General features: G+C 41.8%; 1 protein-coding gene and 1 long non-coding RNA gene across 2 annotated transcripts in view; both read right to left on the bottom strand.

The window, feature by feature from the left end:
* Nucleotides 1–4,016, bottom strand: part of NPSR1 (neuropeptide S receptor 1) — a 56,154-nt gene extending 52,138 nt beyond the window's left edge. The window contains exon 1 of the mRNA XM_069007600.1: nt 3,870–4,016. Within this exon, the coding sequence (XP_068863701.1) occupies nt 3,870–4,016 (147 nt within the window). The remainder of the gene's footprint in view (nt 1–3,869) is intronic.
* Nucleotides 4,017–9,978: 5,962 nt separating this feature from the next.
* LOC138105747 (uncharacterized) lies at nt 9,979–11,712 on the bottom strand. The gene is made up of 2 exons (XR_011148652.1): nt 11,585–11,712; nt 9,979–10,656 (listed from the first exon to the last, which is right to left on the bottom strand). It is a non-coding gene; the product is annotated as an uncharacterized lncRNA (long non-coding RNA).
* Between the last annotated feature and the right edge of the window lie 6,196 nt (nt 11,713–17,908).

The following is a 17,908-nucleotide window of genomic DNA, read 5'->3' as shown; positions in this document are numbered from 1 at the left end:
TAGAGTTGTGCTTACTTGAGCTAGGCTGTGCTGTCCTGTTTAATATCTGAACTACGTGGGCTAAAACATACAAATACAGGGAATGCTATGATGTGGGGGGAGGACAGTCAAAGACATATGTTTAAAATAATTTGTGATGGTTTTGACAGGCACACAGTTCCTACTGAGAGCTGTAACACTTCAGTGCTGTGCAAATACTGCATGGCACAGGGGCAAGGGCTTATGGGGCCAGAGGCAGAGACCTGTAAACATTTGGACCAGTGGTTGGGGTTCCCAACTGGCAGGGGAGATATTGGTGTTCCCAGCAACTTTAGATGTAAACAACAAAACCTTTGTGTCCTGCTCAACAGGTGAGGACTCGACTCTACGCAGCAGGAAACAAAAAGTACCTCTGCTATGCTGGGAGGTAGGAAATTATGGTGGGAACACAGTCCCCCTGAGAAAGGAACAGCAACTGGAGTTTTGAGCACTACAACCTTTATTTTCCTGAATAAAAGCAGGGCATCTCCTTTCTCAGCAGAGCTCTTAAAATAAAGATGATCCCTACCCAATCTTTCTGAGGACAAGCACATGCTCCTACCATTGTGGAAGCTTCTGGGCTGTTGAATGCCTGAGGAAATGCTTCCTCCAGCCCTGACAAAGCCCCCCAAACCTTATTGAAAACCGGGCCAAACCTACTCTGAGATTCCAGCTTTTCTCCAGGCAAGTTTTTGGTTTGTACCTTGTCAGGTTTGCAGAGTTAAGAAGGTCCTAAAGTGGAGGAAGGCCACAGGTGTTCAGATGACTTCTGCTCTTTCTGGACTACTGTATTTGGCAGGTGCAGTTGATGCTCACTTAGAGCCCTTTTACACATGGATTAAGCACATATGGAGGAGATTGTTAAAGGATGTAAGGAACTCTCCTTTGGCCTGGGAAGTTGGAGCTGTAATTAATACCAATTTGCACATCTGTTCTGAATTAGGTGCTGAAACAGCCAGCAGAATTCCTTGTAGTTTAAGACAGTAACCTACCTGGATACCTCATAGAAAGGCACCCAGGAAGAAAGATGGTCTGGGTTTTCAGAGACAATTTGCGATAACACAGCAGCAAGACCTAAATATCTGTGGGAATGAGGCAGTGCCTTTGCCACGGGAAGCACCAGCTCCTCTTGCGTGCTGAATGGCACATGGAAACAATGGATACACCCAGTCCTGCCCCAAAAGCTGCCATTCTGTATGCCAAGAGTCACTTTAGTTAGCTCACATGGCCCCAAATCAGACTTCATTAGCAAAGCTTTGGTAAGCAGCTGGCACTTCTGTAGTAATGACTACCAGAAGAGAATCTGCATTCCTCTAAGGGGAGGAAATGCTCCATTTTTGAGCTAAAATAAATCAACCAAACACTACCCCCTCCCTCCCCAAAAAAATCAACAAAAACCTGAACTGGCAAAAAACTTTCTAATCTGAAACTGTGCAGGGTTTAGTTGTTAAGCAGAGGAATAGACAGAAGCTCAAATTTTTCTGAAAGAGAAGCACTCACAACTCAGCCTGTAACAGGACTTTCTGGCACTGAAATGCTCTACAGCACGTTATTTTACTTTTGTCACATTGCCACCACAGTATAACACAGACACTACCTGCAGTGGGTACTGGCTGTCCTTCTGCAGCTTGGGAGGGAAAGAAGACACCAGTGCATGCTCATGTAGTTTGAGCAGCATGTGAGATACCCTACACAGCTGTCATTGGGTAAAATCATTAAAAAGCCATTAACACAGGTAGGGGATGTCACTCCCTAGTCTTCGTTTATCAGTTTAGATCATGTTTTCCTAAGACTGCCTTGATAAGATAGGTTACACCTGCATTTTCCAAGCAGAAATAGCTTGTGTGCTCTGTCTGCACCCTGGCACACAGGCTCTGGGGTCAATCTGTGTAGTGGCCACTCACCCACCCTGCCTTCACAGTCAGCCACAGGCTACAGTGTGTTTGAAAATCCCAATAAAAGGCCCAAACCCTATTTTTAAGCTACATTTTAAACACTGAACTCTATTTTTCAAATTCATTCAACCTGTTCCAAACTGAAACTTATATTGTTTTAGCTGCTTGACTACAGCCTTGTAAAGAGAAAGGTGATGCATCTTGGCTTTCTGAAGTGGGCAAGGACACAGCCACAACACAGGCAGAGCTGGTGGAGGACAGCCAGATGAGTCAACAGGTATCAGCAGTACCTTCCACATGTGAGTTTTACAGAGTGCTGAAACTGCTGGCAGGGAGCCCTGTCTTCCCTGCACTGTAGTCATCAGAGCAGGTGCTTTCTCCTTCCTTTCCTACAGCTGCACCAGCTATCACTCGTCTCTAGAGTAAAAAAACTTCCATGCCTATCAACAGCCAGTAATTGATGTGGAATCCGTGTGTCTCCTTGCGAAGTTCATGCTATATGTGCCAGAGCTAGGCATCCGGCAGAGACTCAAGTGCAAGTCTAATGAGAAGCTCTCGGCTACAGAACCATTTCCTTTAGCAAAGGATGAGCATGCATGTCTATCCTTGGTTTCCTAATTATTGTAATTTACTCAATCTCTCCTATTAACAAGCATTTTTCTGCCTGGAGACTTTCTAATAATGGAATTAATTGTCACTTTTACCATTATAAAATACTGCTCCCATTACATTCTTCAGATTTACAGCCCTAACTGTGAAAAGAAGACAGGAGATAAAGTTGTTAAAAGTATTTTGCTAGTCCCTTCTGATTTTTTTTCCAAGAGCATTTTAGGAGTCTAACATGGAGAGAGGAAAAAAAGGAATAAAAAATAATTTTCACCCTTGAAATCCTAAGTAGGAAGTAGTATCTTAACAATTATCAGTAGCATGTTAAAAGAGACCCTCATTAATTATAACTGGCACTACGGATCACCTCTTTCTTTATCGGGGTGGGAATCTGCTGTAATTCCACTGATTCCACCAGGATTGTGTCAGAGCACTGCCAATCTCACAGATACAAAAATTGCTTCTGAATATATCCCCTTTTACCTCACATGTTGTCAAACGATATAAGTGCCTGTATCTTTCCAGCTGAAATTGATCTCTTTGGTCCCCAGGCTCCAGAAGGAATGGCAGGGTACTCCTAGTCAGACTTTTTAATAACTTGAACTTGTGCAACATGCCATAACAGTAAAGAGACACATGGCATTCAGAATGAAATTAAGCAATGGCAACAGGCATAGAAATCTGAAGGAAATATTAACTTCAGAACTTCTCTAATTTTTTTCCTACATTCACCTATTGCTAGGGTGATGTTTAGTTTTGGAGATGACTAAATATACTTCTCATTCAATTCAACAGCATTCACTACTGAATGACTCATCCAGTGCATTCTTAACAACAGTTTTCAAAAGATACTGCAACCCCCACTCAGCTAACAGACAAACAAACAAACTAATTAGAACCAGTCCCTCATGATTAAAAAAGCCCCAAACAACAAAAAGCCCCTCTCACTTGTGTACAATATTTGTTGCAGCTGGAAAATTGAAAAGAAATCCCTTATGTCAAGATGATGCCTCTAAGAAATTACATTAAAAAAAAGTGCTAAAAATAAGACAAGCTTTTGACTAAAGATGCATGTACAATTACAATACCTCTACTGAAAAACAATACAGTCCTCTCTTGGAAGGGGATAGAGTTAGCTAAGACATGTAAATCTGAAGTCCAATTTCTGCAAGTATTTTGCTTTTCAGTTAATGTCTCACACATGCTGTCAGCTGTCTTTGCAGGGAAAAAAACTACCAATACCTGGTAAAAGAAAAGTTTAATAATCTTAGTTGCCTCCCCACATCTGTGCTGAAAATGCTCCAAAGCTGCAAGGATGTGAGAAAAGTAATGCACGCCTTAAAAGAATACCTTAAAGGAATAGTAAAAGGATCCCCACTCCTCTTCTGCCACCACTTCTGTGAAAGCCACCGTTTCAGTGCAGGTGACAAGGGTGAGATCCAGCCAGCCGGTGCCTCCCTGGGAGCTGCTGCTGGCTTCTGTGGAGTTGACCTCCATCACTGGATTTTGCTTAAGTTCTCTAGGTGCTTGTTTTAGTAAGAGTTAATGCAGCCAGGCTTCTCCCGTAAAGCGCAGCACAAAACCAGCTTCTCACTGCTCCACCACTGGCTACCAGAGGCGTCGGGCTTCAGTGCAGCTGAGTGATAGAAAAAAACAAAACAAAGCCAAGCTGGCATCACTTTGAGCTTTCTTTTGGTACAACTCTGGACTGCCTTGCACCCCAAGTTGTTAGCTCTGGAGTCAGGCACACCTGTAAAAGCATGGGCCTCCTCCCTGCACTAAGCCCAGGAGCCTGGATATTCCACTCAGCAGCTTTGCTTACTTACCTTAGCCGAGCTCACTATGATTTTGATTACCTGCAGTCTTATGGTACACCCATATACAAGTATCAACACTCTCCCCTGTATTAGCAAAACCCTATTAAGTTTTTAGGCTTAAGCTTTCACAATTTCCCTGTCAATACCTGACTTCAGAAATAGACCTCTCTCTCACCTTTGTAAAGAGCTGGAGTGTGCTGCACACCCAGGAAGGCAGTGCTTTCTTCACTGTATGGAAAACCTGTCTGGCACAGCTCCTACAGACTTAGAGGCTCAAGACTCTCCAGAACAAGGCAATCCATTATCTCTCTATTCACGGATTTTCTGGGCACTGATTCCACAATACCCTCTGTTTATTCAGATGTTTTTACCCATCTCCAGAGGCATTACCCCAGCTTTACCCCAAGGTGACAGATGAGAGTATAGTCACCTTCCCCGACCAGAGCTCAAAGTCACTTGTAAATCCAGCACTTGCTCAGCTTTGCAAAGGTGCTCTGCCTCAATGACAATGCAATGGTAAGCAGAACATGATGCATTTCACACTCACACCCCACCAATTCCATCTTCCCTTACCGGCTCATGGCAAAACTCAGTCCTGTGTTTATGTAGGCACAGTTGGCCATGGGGGAGCTCAGGAGTCTTTAAACTCCTCTCTCTTGCCAGCACAGCACACTGTCTCCCGAGCTGCTGGAGCAGGGGTCTCCACAACCTGCCCACGTTGTCCTTGTCCCTGATCCATGTGGGACTGTGCCCATCCCTGCCTACAAAAGCAGCAAGAGAGGTGTCACTAAATGGCCCTCCAGCTCCCAGGACCTGTAATAGCAAGGGAAATTCAGGTCCAAGTTTTGACTCTGAACCCTCACAAGTTAGGACATGTCTGATCTAAGGCTTCAGACCAGGCTGTTCTAGAGACTGCAGAAACCTCTGAGTGTCTGAGCAATATTAAGACTCTCCAGAAGATGCTAGAGTCATCAGAGCCATTCAGTGGCGTCATTTAGAGGAGGGAATCAGACTAGACCAATACAGATAGTCAGTACCAGTCACAAAACAATCAACTCTGACTAATATGCACCAGTGATCAGTATTTAACAGTGGCAAATGATTCATAGGTTGGAACGTGATCAGATAAAAAGAAATACTGTGTTTTGCTGAAAACCACTGGCGAAATGGTCAAGTATATTTTATATAAAAGAGAGGGGAAATATTTTTGAAGTTTTTTTCTGGCTGATTGTACAGGTTGACTTTGAAATTCTGATAAGAAATATTTAGGTAGCATCCAAGCTTCTTGAAAATATTTTACCTTTTTTCCCCTCTTCTTCCTTCTTCTTACTTTTCTTTCTTATATTTACAGAATTCTCTTTGCTAGAGTTAAAATTTATTACACCGAGCTTTTGGGTTTTTGCACTTTCATTCCTACAGAGCTGTTAAGCTTGAGCATATTACAAGCACTAAGAGGCTTTTCGGTATCTACACCACACGGCAGATTCCGTGCAGCTCCCAGGGCTAACCTAGAGTGACTCGTCTTGTGGCTCTGCCAGCTACTTTCTCTAACTAGTGCTTATGGTGTTGCAAAAGGTTATCCCGTGCCCTGCTCCAGCACTCTCCAGTCTCCACTGGAGAGTGCTGGAGGGCTAATTCAGGTTTTCCATCACTATCAGCTTTTCTGCCAGTGAGTATTTCTCAGTTACAGTCACTGCCATGTTTTGTTGAGCATTTTGTCAAAATGCTCTTTAGCCATAGAATTTGAAGCCATGGGCTGTCTATGGTACCACATCTAGAATTAAGCTAATTCCCTAGAATAAAATACTTTATTTTTAAACCACTACAAGTCATTACAACACTTTGAAATTTGGTGTTCAGAATTTGTTCCCCACCCCACTCTCCATGCTGAGATTAAGCAAACTCTGAAATGAATGGCAAAATAAAATACTTTTATGATTGAATATCAAAAGCTTACAAAAGGCAAGATCAAATCCTAGCAACACCTCTGTGCTGAAGAAATAGCTGATTGATTCCTGTAAGCGACTTTGTTGTTTTCCTCAGTTGGGACCTTGAAAAGTCTCTGAGAACTTTCAATGGTTTAAGAGATTGAGACAGTTTTAAAGGGAGAGAAATTGAGTCTTTTCTCTGCTTTAATATAAAATTCTCTCCAATTATTATTGTAAGATAGTTTTTTATCTAATATATAATAAAATATGCTTCTTCCTTCTTAACTTTTTTTAAAAGTCTCTGTACTGTAGAACTGTACCACAGCATGCTTCATGAGTTGGAAAGATATTGAAAAAATCCTTAAGCAGTAAGAATGGATTATTTGGAAGAATAATAGAGAGAACTGGCTTTAGAGGCCCCTTCATTTGCCATTCCCTTTATCTCGGTTTCAGAAGACACACACATTTAGTTTGCTTAAATAAAGCCCTGAACCGAAGGACCAGAATACCTAAGAGCATGAATGGTTCTGCTGAAAGGTGAAGAGAGTATTCTGTGGTTATTGTGTGCAACAAAATTGATAACCTCCATGTGCAGAAACATGGGGGGAGAACCTCCCCACAGTGGCACGGCACTCCTGACAGGAAAGAAGAGAACACCCTGTGCAACTGCAGAAAGTGAAACCAGGAGATTGATTTGATGTGATGTGATGTGATGTGATGTGATGTGATGTGTGATAAATGAAGGTAGGTAACTCTGGAAAGAAAAGGTAAAATAAAAGGGAAAAAAAAAAGAAGCAATGAATCAAAGTTTTTAAAGATCAGGTACAAATTAGTGATTTTGATTATTTAAGCCTGAAATTCCTTGTGCAAAAACTCTGGTCTTTCCTGCACAGCAGCTGTGAAATGCAGTAGGTGGAGATGGGTCCTTTTGTACACCACGTTGTGGATGCTCCATGGCAGGCAGAGGTGCACTCAGCAGCAGTAGGAGGAGGGACTATGCAGGAACACCTGGTTCCTCCTATGCTATCCATTTCTGTATCTTGACTTCCTGACAGAAACTATTGTGTGGCAGTATTTTTATGCATGATGCTGATAATCTGCCAAAAGTCAGCCAGTGTAAATATGTGTCTAATGGTTAAAAAGATTAGGCACATCTGAAATGGGCAGAAAAAAGTTGTGCTCAAGTCTATATTATTTTTTACTGAGACTTTAGGGTAGATTTCTCTTGCTGTATTTAGGCATCGTTTGGAGTAAATTGAAAAAAATATTTGGTTTTTTGCTCTTTGGAGCTCTGCACCCTGGAGTAGTTGGGCACAATCATATTAAATGCAAAGAACAAATAATGCTGTCAGACTGTAGGAAGAAAGAGAATTGGGTATTTCTTAATTCTAAAAGAGCAGCAAGTTAATTATTTTTCTGTAAAAACCATGCTTACGCAAATCCTTATATGCCAGCTTTAGAAGAGGAAGTTTGGCCTGCTCTTCCCAATGCACAGCTCTTCTCCCCAAAAGCTGAACTTTTGGGGCAATTCAGAGGGATTCAGCTGCTGGCTCTGGCAGCATAGCACCACTTTACACTTGTGTTCCCCCATCGCTGCTGCACAGGAGAGCAGAACATTAGTGACACAATTCCTGTTGTCTGTCAGAAACTCATTCTCCTTTAACTTACAAGCTGCTTAGCACATGCATTGGTTTCCTCTGGCACTGTGCCTCCAGAGGGATGCAGACCTGGGCATCACAGGTAGGGAATACCCAAACAGGCTGGATTGATTCCCTCAAACCTGGAAGCAAAAAAGTCTTCATGTAGTCCCAGTGCCTGGGATGTGGCTGGGAAGGGAAGCCCCTGTTTCTGGACTCCTGTAGGTCGCCCCTGTGTATGAAACAGAGGGCTCCATATGTGCCTTACTTAGGGTGCAAGTATTCTGCCACACATTTGCACTCATATCTATACATTGTTTATAGTCCCTCCAGGTGGGGATGACATAAAGTTTCTAGATCTTCAAGGACTTGAACTAGCTATGATCATTTATAGGCTAAATATACAGTTACTGAATTTTCTTGACAGAAACCCCCTAACACCCATTCTCTACCCTCCACAGTGAAGTGGCTGTGACTTAGGATTTTAAAATTCAGGAGTCAAAGCAAGATCTCAGAAGCTGGTTTTAACCTCCTCCCAAGCATTTTATTTCAGGATCTGTATCCCAAAGTGGGACCTGGCAGCATCATGTTGACACTGCCAAACTTAGCCATTCCCAGGCTGCTCTTTGTGAGGTGTTGTCTCGGTTTGAAAGACAGGTGTCTGCTAAGGAAGGCAGAAGCCTCCCTTGGAGTGGCAGATGTAACCCCTTTCCCTCTGAGTTATGATTTTGGAATCAAGGGTCTTTAGGCAAAGATGTGGGAAATAGGAATAACAGTTCTTTACTAGATAGATAGATAGATAGATAGATAGATAGATAGATAGGTAGATATATAACCAGTCGAACAAAACAACAACAACTATGGCAGTAACAGCAAACACAAACCCAGTCCCAGCCTTCTCGGCTGTCAGGCTATTTCCCCTCGGGTGCAGTTCCGCTCGCAGCCGACAGGGATCGCTGGCGGCTCCCGGTGAGCAGGGCAGGTGCGATGGTTCCCCCGCGGCTGCAGGGGGCGCTCCGGAGCGAGCTCGGGGAACACGCGGCTGCTTTGGTGCCCTGGGATCCCGGGGGAAGGATGGAACAAAGGAGCTTCACAAACCGGTGGGCAGCTGGTCCCGGGTTCCCGGAAACAGCAGGCTGGACTGGTAGGCTGGAGCGGCAGGCACAAACACAAATCCCGGGTGGCAGACGAGATGTATCCAAAAGGGGAACCCCCCGGGGCTCCAGGCAGGCAGGGTAAGCACGGCTACAGCGTAGCGAAGGCTCGAAACAGCAGCGGAGTAGGGCGGCCGCAGCCCACGCTCCAGCAGGGCAGGGAAAGCAGCTTTGGGATCCCCGGTGTTGTTCCCAGCAGAAAGGAAAGACGCCGAAAACGGGAACCAGCAGCTCCTCTCTCTGCACCTTCTCCCTCCAGACGCTGAGAGCGAACTGAACTGCCCGCCAGGTGAAAACAAAAGCCTGGACGGGCCCTTTTGTCTTTCTTAAGTATGGCTATCTCCTCTCAAGTATGGCCATTTATCTCCTAGCAACATGCTATGGGAAAAAATTCCTTTAACAGAAAAAAAACTAGGACTAAACTAAAAACCCCAACAGGTGTGAATTTCAGCTACTCTCTGCAGAGACTCCGGTGTTGTGACTCTGTCCCATATGTGCCACATGGATCACCCTGGGCCACAGGGCCAACTAACAGCACACTGAGTTCACTCCATCCTCAAATTTCTTGGTTCTGGAGTTAAAGGCTAGGAAATACAGCTGAAGAGCCCTTCTCTTTGATGGAAAAAATTTGAGTTTGATTTTCCTCCAGAATCTGAACTAACTTAATTTAGAAATATTAAAAGCATCACAGAATGAGATAACTATTCTGTGCTGGGCTCCAGGCTGATCTCTCACCTGTCAAGTCTCTATGCAGCTTTGAATCAGATACCCAAACTGACAAGAAGTTGAATTTTCCTCTTAGTGTTCATTTTGAATCAGATCTTTTGCAAACGCCTAGATTTTACCCATAATAAAATGGGCACAAGTCACAGAACTTTTTTATAATAAATGATAAAATGCAAGCTAGTTGTTTCTCTTAAATATTTTTTTTAAAGAGGAGACTTTTCCTCATCTTTATTACTTTGTTTGTAGTCTTATTCCAGATTGGTTCATTTTGCAAAAGGGATACACAGCCATTTCTCATTTCTTGTTAAGAAACTTTTGCAGAAGAATGAGCAATCCTTAAGGAATTATCTTTGAAAAGAAGCAAGCAGATAAAGAAAACACAGAGAGGAATGCCATTAAATATGAATATTGTGTTAGTGGAACTGTCAGGCACCCTGAGATTTCAAATCCCTTCACTCTGTTCCCCTCGATATAACCATCAAGGAAATCATATATTTTGCAAGGGCCTGATTCTCCATTCATTTAGCATGTTGCAGAGCAGAATTTCTTCCTGTTCTGTGACTAGAATGGCAAGTAGCTTCCACAAAAAAAAAGAGCCAAGCCCTGTGAACTGAAACAGATGCCTGATGAATGTGCATTCCTATAAAATACTGAGGCAGTCAACATAGTCACTTGGAGTATTCTAACTTTTAAGGAGCCGAGCAGGTGGCCAAAATGTATGGCATCCATCAGGTGCTGGCATGTAGTTATGTGTGCAGATGCCAGTAAGTAGGTAGAATAAATTCACAGCCCGCATCACCACCAGAAAGATTCTTCTTCAAAATCTTCTGCTTCCAATTGCCAAGGCACTGTCTGCCCTTCTCAAAGAACTGCAGCTGGAAAGGGAAAAGAGCACAGAAATAAAACCAAGCTGCCAAAAGGGAAAGGTGGCTTCAGGTGGGCCCTGGCCGGCTGCCAGCACAGCAGGCAGGAATGCAGCCAGCCTGCCCGACTGCATCACCTGGCACACCGTATGCTCATTAACAAGGCAACTGCAGGGAACAAAACACCAACCATATGCTTGCCCTGCCCCGCTCCTCCCTCTGCTTAAGGTCCCATTCAACTACAATGAGCACCAATGTATCTTGAGAGGGGGGCCAAGAGGCTGTGCAGACACAGGTACTGGTTCCCATTTTGTCTATAGCTGGCATCAGCAGCTTGTTGCACAATCTTCTGAGCCACAAACCAGACCCTCAGCAGTCCAGAGCTCTGTTTTCCACAGTACAGGAAGGCGGCCCTCGGAGGAAAATTGGGTTCAGGATTTCCACAAGCCAACTTCTTAGCCACTACTGACACATAATGCATTTAACATATATAAATAGGAATCCTTCTCAATTCTCTTTCCACATTGTTGCTTAGAAACATTTTTCTTTCATTTTCCCATGTTTAATTCAACCAAAACCAATTTAACAGGCTGTTGGACTACATGATCATTGTAGGTCCCTTCCAACTGAAAATAGTCTAGTCTAGTCTCTTCTACACCAATTCTTATTTCATCTTAATCTACAGAGTATGGATAATCATATCTGCTCTGGGAGAGAAATACTCCTCTCCTCCCACTCTTTATCTTCCTGTCTGCTACCTCTGGTGGGTGCACACAAGAGGTCATTTCCATTATTCCCATTCAAGCCTGCACTGATATAGGAATTACTCCCCTGATAGATTTCAGAGGATGCCTGGATCTGATAAACCTCTCTCTTCTTCTGCAGGGCATGATCCAGTGGGTAAGCCTCAGGCTTGGAATTCAGGGAAGATAGTAAGCACCTTGCTCTTCTGCACATTCCCATTCTGACCCTGGCCAAGAGATCTCCTCTCTCATAAGGAAGTGTTGCAGTGGCTAAGTCCACCCCCCAAGTTGCCCTAGAAGTGGTCTCTCTCTACAACACTGTGCTCAAAAGTCCCCCTTTCTCTAGATTCTGCTGGTCACTGGCGCTCTCCCCCTCCCATCCCTTTCCCCATTGGCCCCTGTTATGTCACTCAACCTTGCCTCTGCCCCTAGCCCTCAGACCATTGGTTTTGGATGCTCTGCCCGCCTTTGGGAGCTCTCGGGGTAAAACCGGCGCAGGGTTTGGGTTTAGGGTTCTTCTGCCTCTGTTCCCTTCGGGCTGCTGCCATTAAACGCCTCGGAACTGCAGCAGAGAGCCCCTCTCGCCTCTCTGTCTCCGGTTCGTGCACAGGCTGTGGGTGTGAGCGGCTGCTCGCCACCTCCTGCGAAGGTGAGATCGGTGCACGCGTGGGTGCTACGAGAGCGCTGCCTGAGCGTGTCCACGAGGGACACCGTGGGATAAACGCGGCATCGATCCGACAAAGCCCTCTTTCCACGAGGAAGAGCTTTGGAATGAGAACCTATGACAGAAACTCAGACTCATCTGGATGTCATTCCTCATTCACCTGGATGCTGCTGCCTGCGTAGTTATCCCCAGCTCTGGGCACACAGAGCACTTGCAGCATCCAGCTGGGTGTTTGACTATAATTTTTGACAGACCCTCTATATACAGGGACCTGATTCTCTGTTTAAGGAGACCACACCGCTGGTCCTCAAGTGCCAAATTGGAACAAGTGAAATCAACAGTTGAGCTAAAACTGTGCCGAGCCTCCTTTGCAAAGAAGGGGTAGGTAAATTCACACACTAAATGAGCTGTTCATTTCCCAGCAAACTGAACTTTTGCTATGAATTTCTGTTGGGCAGAAGGTTTTTAAAAACTGCAATTTTAGGTAAAGTTTAAAATTAAAGTTCAAAACATAGCAAAAAGAGGGTAGTTAGTGCATACAAACGTTTTCAGCCTATGTTGCCAGCTTTAATCTCTGATCAAATAGTAATACAGATGTTAGCGAGAGAGGAGAGGGCAACAGAGGGAATTAGTCTAATCCATCAACACTAAAAGCTTCGGAAAAGACCAGCACAAACCACAATGTAGGTCAGAAAATGTGCCCATCGAGAGGTAGTGGGAAGAAAAGAAAGTGTGGGAAGAAAAAATTTAAAATGCCTGCATCCCTGCTCACCTTTCTATGGAAGAAGTTGTACCTGAAGTAATGAACACACTCTGTCTTGTGGCGATGAGCAAAAGAGTGGAATTACAGATTTACAACAGAGGTAGAAAGCCATTAGATGAATTGCAGGACTTTTTATTACCAATTGCAATTTCATGGCAGAGATATTATTTATTAAATGTAGAAGCAGCCAGTTGAATTCTAACTGCTCTTTGGTTTAATTCCACTTATAAAAAGGCTGAAGAAATTACACAGAGCAGACTAAAAGTGCTCTGCAGTAGCAGGTTTCTTTCTCACTGCCTTCACATGGATACACACACACAGAAATAAAAAAGTCAGTGTATGGAAGGGGAACAAGTTGCACCCAATTTCCCTTTACAAAGCCTAAGGTAGAGTAAAATAAATGTACTGTAGTGTTATCATTACTGCACTTGAAGAGCAGTTTGGACAATGTAACATCCTCAAGTACTGAAGCTCAGTTTTTTGCCATCTCCAGGAAAAGATACACTTTACCCCCTCTCTCTCATAGAAAACCAGTGTGCAGACAGAAAACAGACCTGTGAAATGACATGTCCTGGGTCAGAAGTAGTTGGGGTGGGTGGGGAGGAAGAAGACAGTGTTGGCCATAATATGCAATTGCCTCTCAGGTCATCTCCATGAAGCAGGATTATGTATACTTTCAGGCAGAAAAAGGGATGAGTTATTCAAACCCAGCGGCTTTGTGCCAGCACTTACTTTGAATTCACTGAACTGCAGAGCAGTAAAAAGCAAGAAGAACCAGAGAGAAGTGAAGAAATACCCACTGAAGAAACTGTCCGAGCTTGTGTGGCTCAGATTTCTAAGGCTTTGTTCATGCTTATCTGTCACTGTACATTGGCATGAGCAGGGTGTTTAACAACTTACATTGGCCAGAAGACCGAATGCCATAAAACAAATTTCGTTTTTTTTAATTTTTTTTTGTGTGTTGGGCAAATAATAAAAAAAAGTCCAGCAGGAGCAAAAAAAAATACATAAAATTTTTATAAATATGTTTTGTACATAAAAAAGTAGTCTTCTGCAAGGCAGTTCTTTTTAGACTATAATACAGATGTAAATTATTCTGATGTGATATAAACCTTCATTTCCAAAACACCATAGTCTTTTGCTAAAATATTTTTCAGGCATACTCCTTTGGATATTATCTGGAATTCTTTAGCAGTACATTGATGTTCCTGATCACACCATGAAATATATTTTCATTAAAAATGTGGAAATGAACTGCTATCATTTCCATTTCTGCACAAATAAAACCATTCCATTAGGGTTCCAATTCAATGGAGAAGTGAAACAGCACTGCCTCACATGCTGACTTGAACACAGAAAGCATAGTTCAAAGAAACAAGATTGCCTAAATAAAAACACAAAATTCAGGAACCAGTTTAAGGTTTGGATACAGCTGGGGTAAGTATTCACATCCCCCGTGAACATGCAGCAAATTCTAACCAGGCAAATAAACTCAGTCCAGTATTTTTATGCCCACACATTTTAATGGACTATTGTGTCTCTTTGTGTTTCAATGAGGTGACAATGATGTGGATATCTCATGCTAATGATTCTCTGCTCACCATTGTAAATGAGAGTAAATGTAAATGTGATTATGATACAAATGCTCAGAGAAATGCGAGTGTTGTTTTCAGAATGGGTATGATTACCCTCATGATGGCGTTGCACACAGGCAGCCCTCACCAGCTAGCTGAGGGCAGCTGCTCCATGTGCAGTAAGTTGTGGACTGGCATTGCCAGATCTCCATGCAGATAAATGGGCTCAGCTCTTTTCAGCTCGCAGCTTGTGCCCAAGCATGTGAGCAGCTGATCTGGCTTGCTGACTACATTTGGGAGGTAAGCTGTGGATTTTTTTTCACATTAGCACTGGTACGTGTATATGTATAAGCAGAAATGATTTACTGTCTATACAGAAAAAACAACATCTCCTGTAGTTAGCTGAGAAATTTCCAGTCCTTGTCCAAACATACCTCTGAAACAGGTAATATTGTTCTTGAAATAAAGCAGTACAGGATAAAATAATAAGTATCATCAAGGAAGCAGGAGTGCGAGAAGTTTCGAGTGCATAACAATGGTGTGGGAGGAATATATGAAATAGCAAATACAATACCTAATTTACTAAAGTCATTAGAAAGAAACCAGAAATCAGTGTGGGAGACTTTTGTTGCACCTGCTGCTCAGAGCTAAGTTTTCAGAACTTTTAAAATGACCAAAATTGTTGAAGAGTTCCTTAGGTTTAATCTTTGGAACAGAAAGAAAATTGGAAGGGAAAAAAAATTATTGTTATGCATCCACATGTATCAAGCCAGTGAGAGATTAAATGAAGGAAAAGGAAAATGTCTCTAAGCTCGAAGCATTCAAAGCTTTTGTAGCAAAATTTGCTTCAGGAGAAAATAATGTGTTCTGTGGTTATGAACATGCAAAAAGATTCCAGACTTTATATGAACTGCTGCTTGGGGATTAGATGAGGATTTAATATCTTTCTCAGAAAAAGGATTAATTAAAATCTGTCTTCTTTGGGAAGGTGATGAGCAAAAAAATTTCATATGCATATAGAGCTTTTGAATTATTTCTCTACAGAAACGAAATGTATTTGATGACTTCTCGTTTCATATCTTTTTCTTCAAAAAAAGGAATAATTTTATATTTTTATTCATAGGACTTGCTGAAGGGATTTTAACATGCTTTTTTAAAATGTCAAAAAAAAAATCATGGGAGTCTCCTTTAGAAAACTATGAAAATCTACTGTTAGGAGCTGAGGAAATACTGCTTGAACATCACTAAGAATCTGTTCTTTTGTTACATATTTTACCATGCTTAACAGTGAAATTGGTTAGAAAGTCTACTGGCTAGTGATAGATCTAATTGCAGTTTTCATTTCGTGATCATATTGTGAAAAGTTTTACTTCTCTTTCTACAAAAGGCCTTGATTGTCATCAAAAAGCGGAAGCATGCACACACACAATTGGTTTTTGTTTATTTCCAGACCTTAGCAGCTGGTGTTTTAGAGAACTTGGATGAAAATCCAAGTAATCTGGCCCTGCCTCAGGGTGTGAAAGTCTGGAAATGTCTTTCACCACCTTGTGAAAGAAATGACACAAATTAGAGCAAGTCATAGGATACCTGCTGGTGCCTGGCCCCCACCATTCTCTTTCTCTCTATAAAGCAGTAATCCAGTTGCAGTGAAAAAAAAAAAAAAAAAAAAAAAGAACATCCATTATTTGTTCCATGATAGAAATGCCTGTAAACATGTCTGAATTCCCTCCAGCACTGATATGAAAGAAATAGGTATTTTACTGAACAAATGTAATTTTAAAAAAGGCTAAAAATATTCATTTTGAGCTATCAAGACTAAAAAAGCTATGATTTTTAACTTTTTTGTCAAAACTAACCTTCCCTTTTATGAGGAGTTTGACACCAGCAATCCTTAAACTGTACCATATTTGAAAATGAAATATGTGACAAATTTACATAAATTTATACATACATGTGTTTATATATATATATAAATTTAAATAACTCAGACTAAATTTCAGAGCTTCGTGTTCTGAAAATCATTGACACACAATGAATGGATAGCTAGTTTGCAAAGAAAAAACAAACAAAAAAACCCCCCAAGAAAACAAACAAAAACCCAAAACCAAAATAAAACAAAAAAAACCCCACTAAACACTCAAAAATCTGTGTAATCAATCCATAATCCAGAAGGGTAGGAAAGTAAGAAGCAATGAGTAACAAACTGTAAGTAAGATCTAAAGAAACAAACAAAAACAAAGGAGAACTTTGCAAGCTTTCTTGTACAGCTTCTGTCCTTAAAAACCTGGGACCTCAACTGGATTTTTTTGCCTTCCATCTGTCTCATTTCTTCAGTCCCAACATGCATGAAGTCTAAGGCCAAGGCTTGTCAGCTTCTGCTGCCCTGTTTGATGAGCATCAGTGTCCCTTGCTCAGGTGGTCAGGGTCTCTGTTCTGCAGTACAGCACCTGTAAGGCCAAAAACATCAGGTGTGCTCCTGATGAGCACACTCGAGTAATTACCAAATAGTTAGCATAGCAGGGAACAGCATCTCTTGGATGGAGTAGAGAACAGAATTGGATGATCTGGTCTACTGATTTAAACATGGCTCAACTTCAACAAGTATTTGCTTGAACTTTATAAGGCAATCTTAGCCCATATGTTTATCATGGATTCAAGGAGCTCAAGAAAGGATTGATGGCCTGCAATTTTACAGTCACTGCATGGTCCTGTAAGATGAATATGGATTAACTGTCCTAGCATTAAATATTTCATGTAATAAAATGTTTTTTTAAAGGTATGGAAGTGTGACTTGGTCCTGCATTTTAATTATGCTTAAAAAAATTCATGTCAACATCTAATTTGTTCTTTTCAAATCCTAACATGCTCCAAAGATAAATCTCTTCTGTTTGAAGAAGGTTGAGAGAGTCAAAGGAGAAGATCAAATAATTAGGCATTGGTGAATTTAAAATCACTGTTCCACACTATCAAATAGATTAGTCTTCAAAGACAGAACAGTAAATTATACATATGTAAAATATATATGTACAATTTCTCATTCCACTTTTGTAATTGAAGAAAAAAGAAGAATAATATAGGTTTTATTAATTCATCCCAGACCCTCTAGATACTCGGTATTAGGTCAGCAATTACATTAAATAAGTTATAGTGAAATCTTTGTGGTACCTGCCAAAAATTAACCTGAGCCTGTACCACATCATAGCATATCTATAGCTCTGTCTAGCTGAGACTGGGTATGCATTTCACCTTCTGTACGTTTTCTCCTACACTACTTTTTGGAACTGTGCTAACAAACTATGAGGACAGGAGGTAAAAGCTCACTCAGGTAGTGAAATGAAAATAGAAAATTTCAGCTGTGTTGCTTTAGGTCAGGTAACTGGTTTGTTTTGTTTTGTTCTTTAGTTTAACTACAAGTAGATGTTTTAAAACTTCCACAATGAAGAAAATTAAATATTCCACAGGGAAGGTGCTGAAGTTGTAATTTCTCTGACCTTTTATTTTAGCTGGAACTCTTTGCTAA

Source organism: Aphelocoma coerulescens, chromosome 2 (assembly GCF_041296385.1).
Source record: "Aphelocoma coerulescens isolate FSJ_1873_10779 chromosome 2, UR_Acoe_1.0, whole genome shotgun sequence".
Taxonomy (NCBI): Eukaryota; Metazoa; Chordata; class Aves; order Passeriformes; family Corvidae; genus Aphelocoma; species Aphelocoma coerulescens.
The sequence above is the reverse complement of the archived record's forward strand: the minus strand, read 5'-3'. Positions and strand labels throughout refer to the sequence as shown.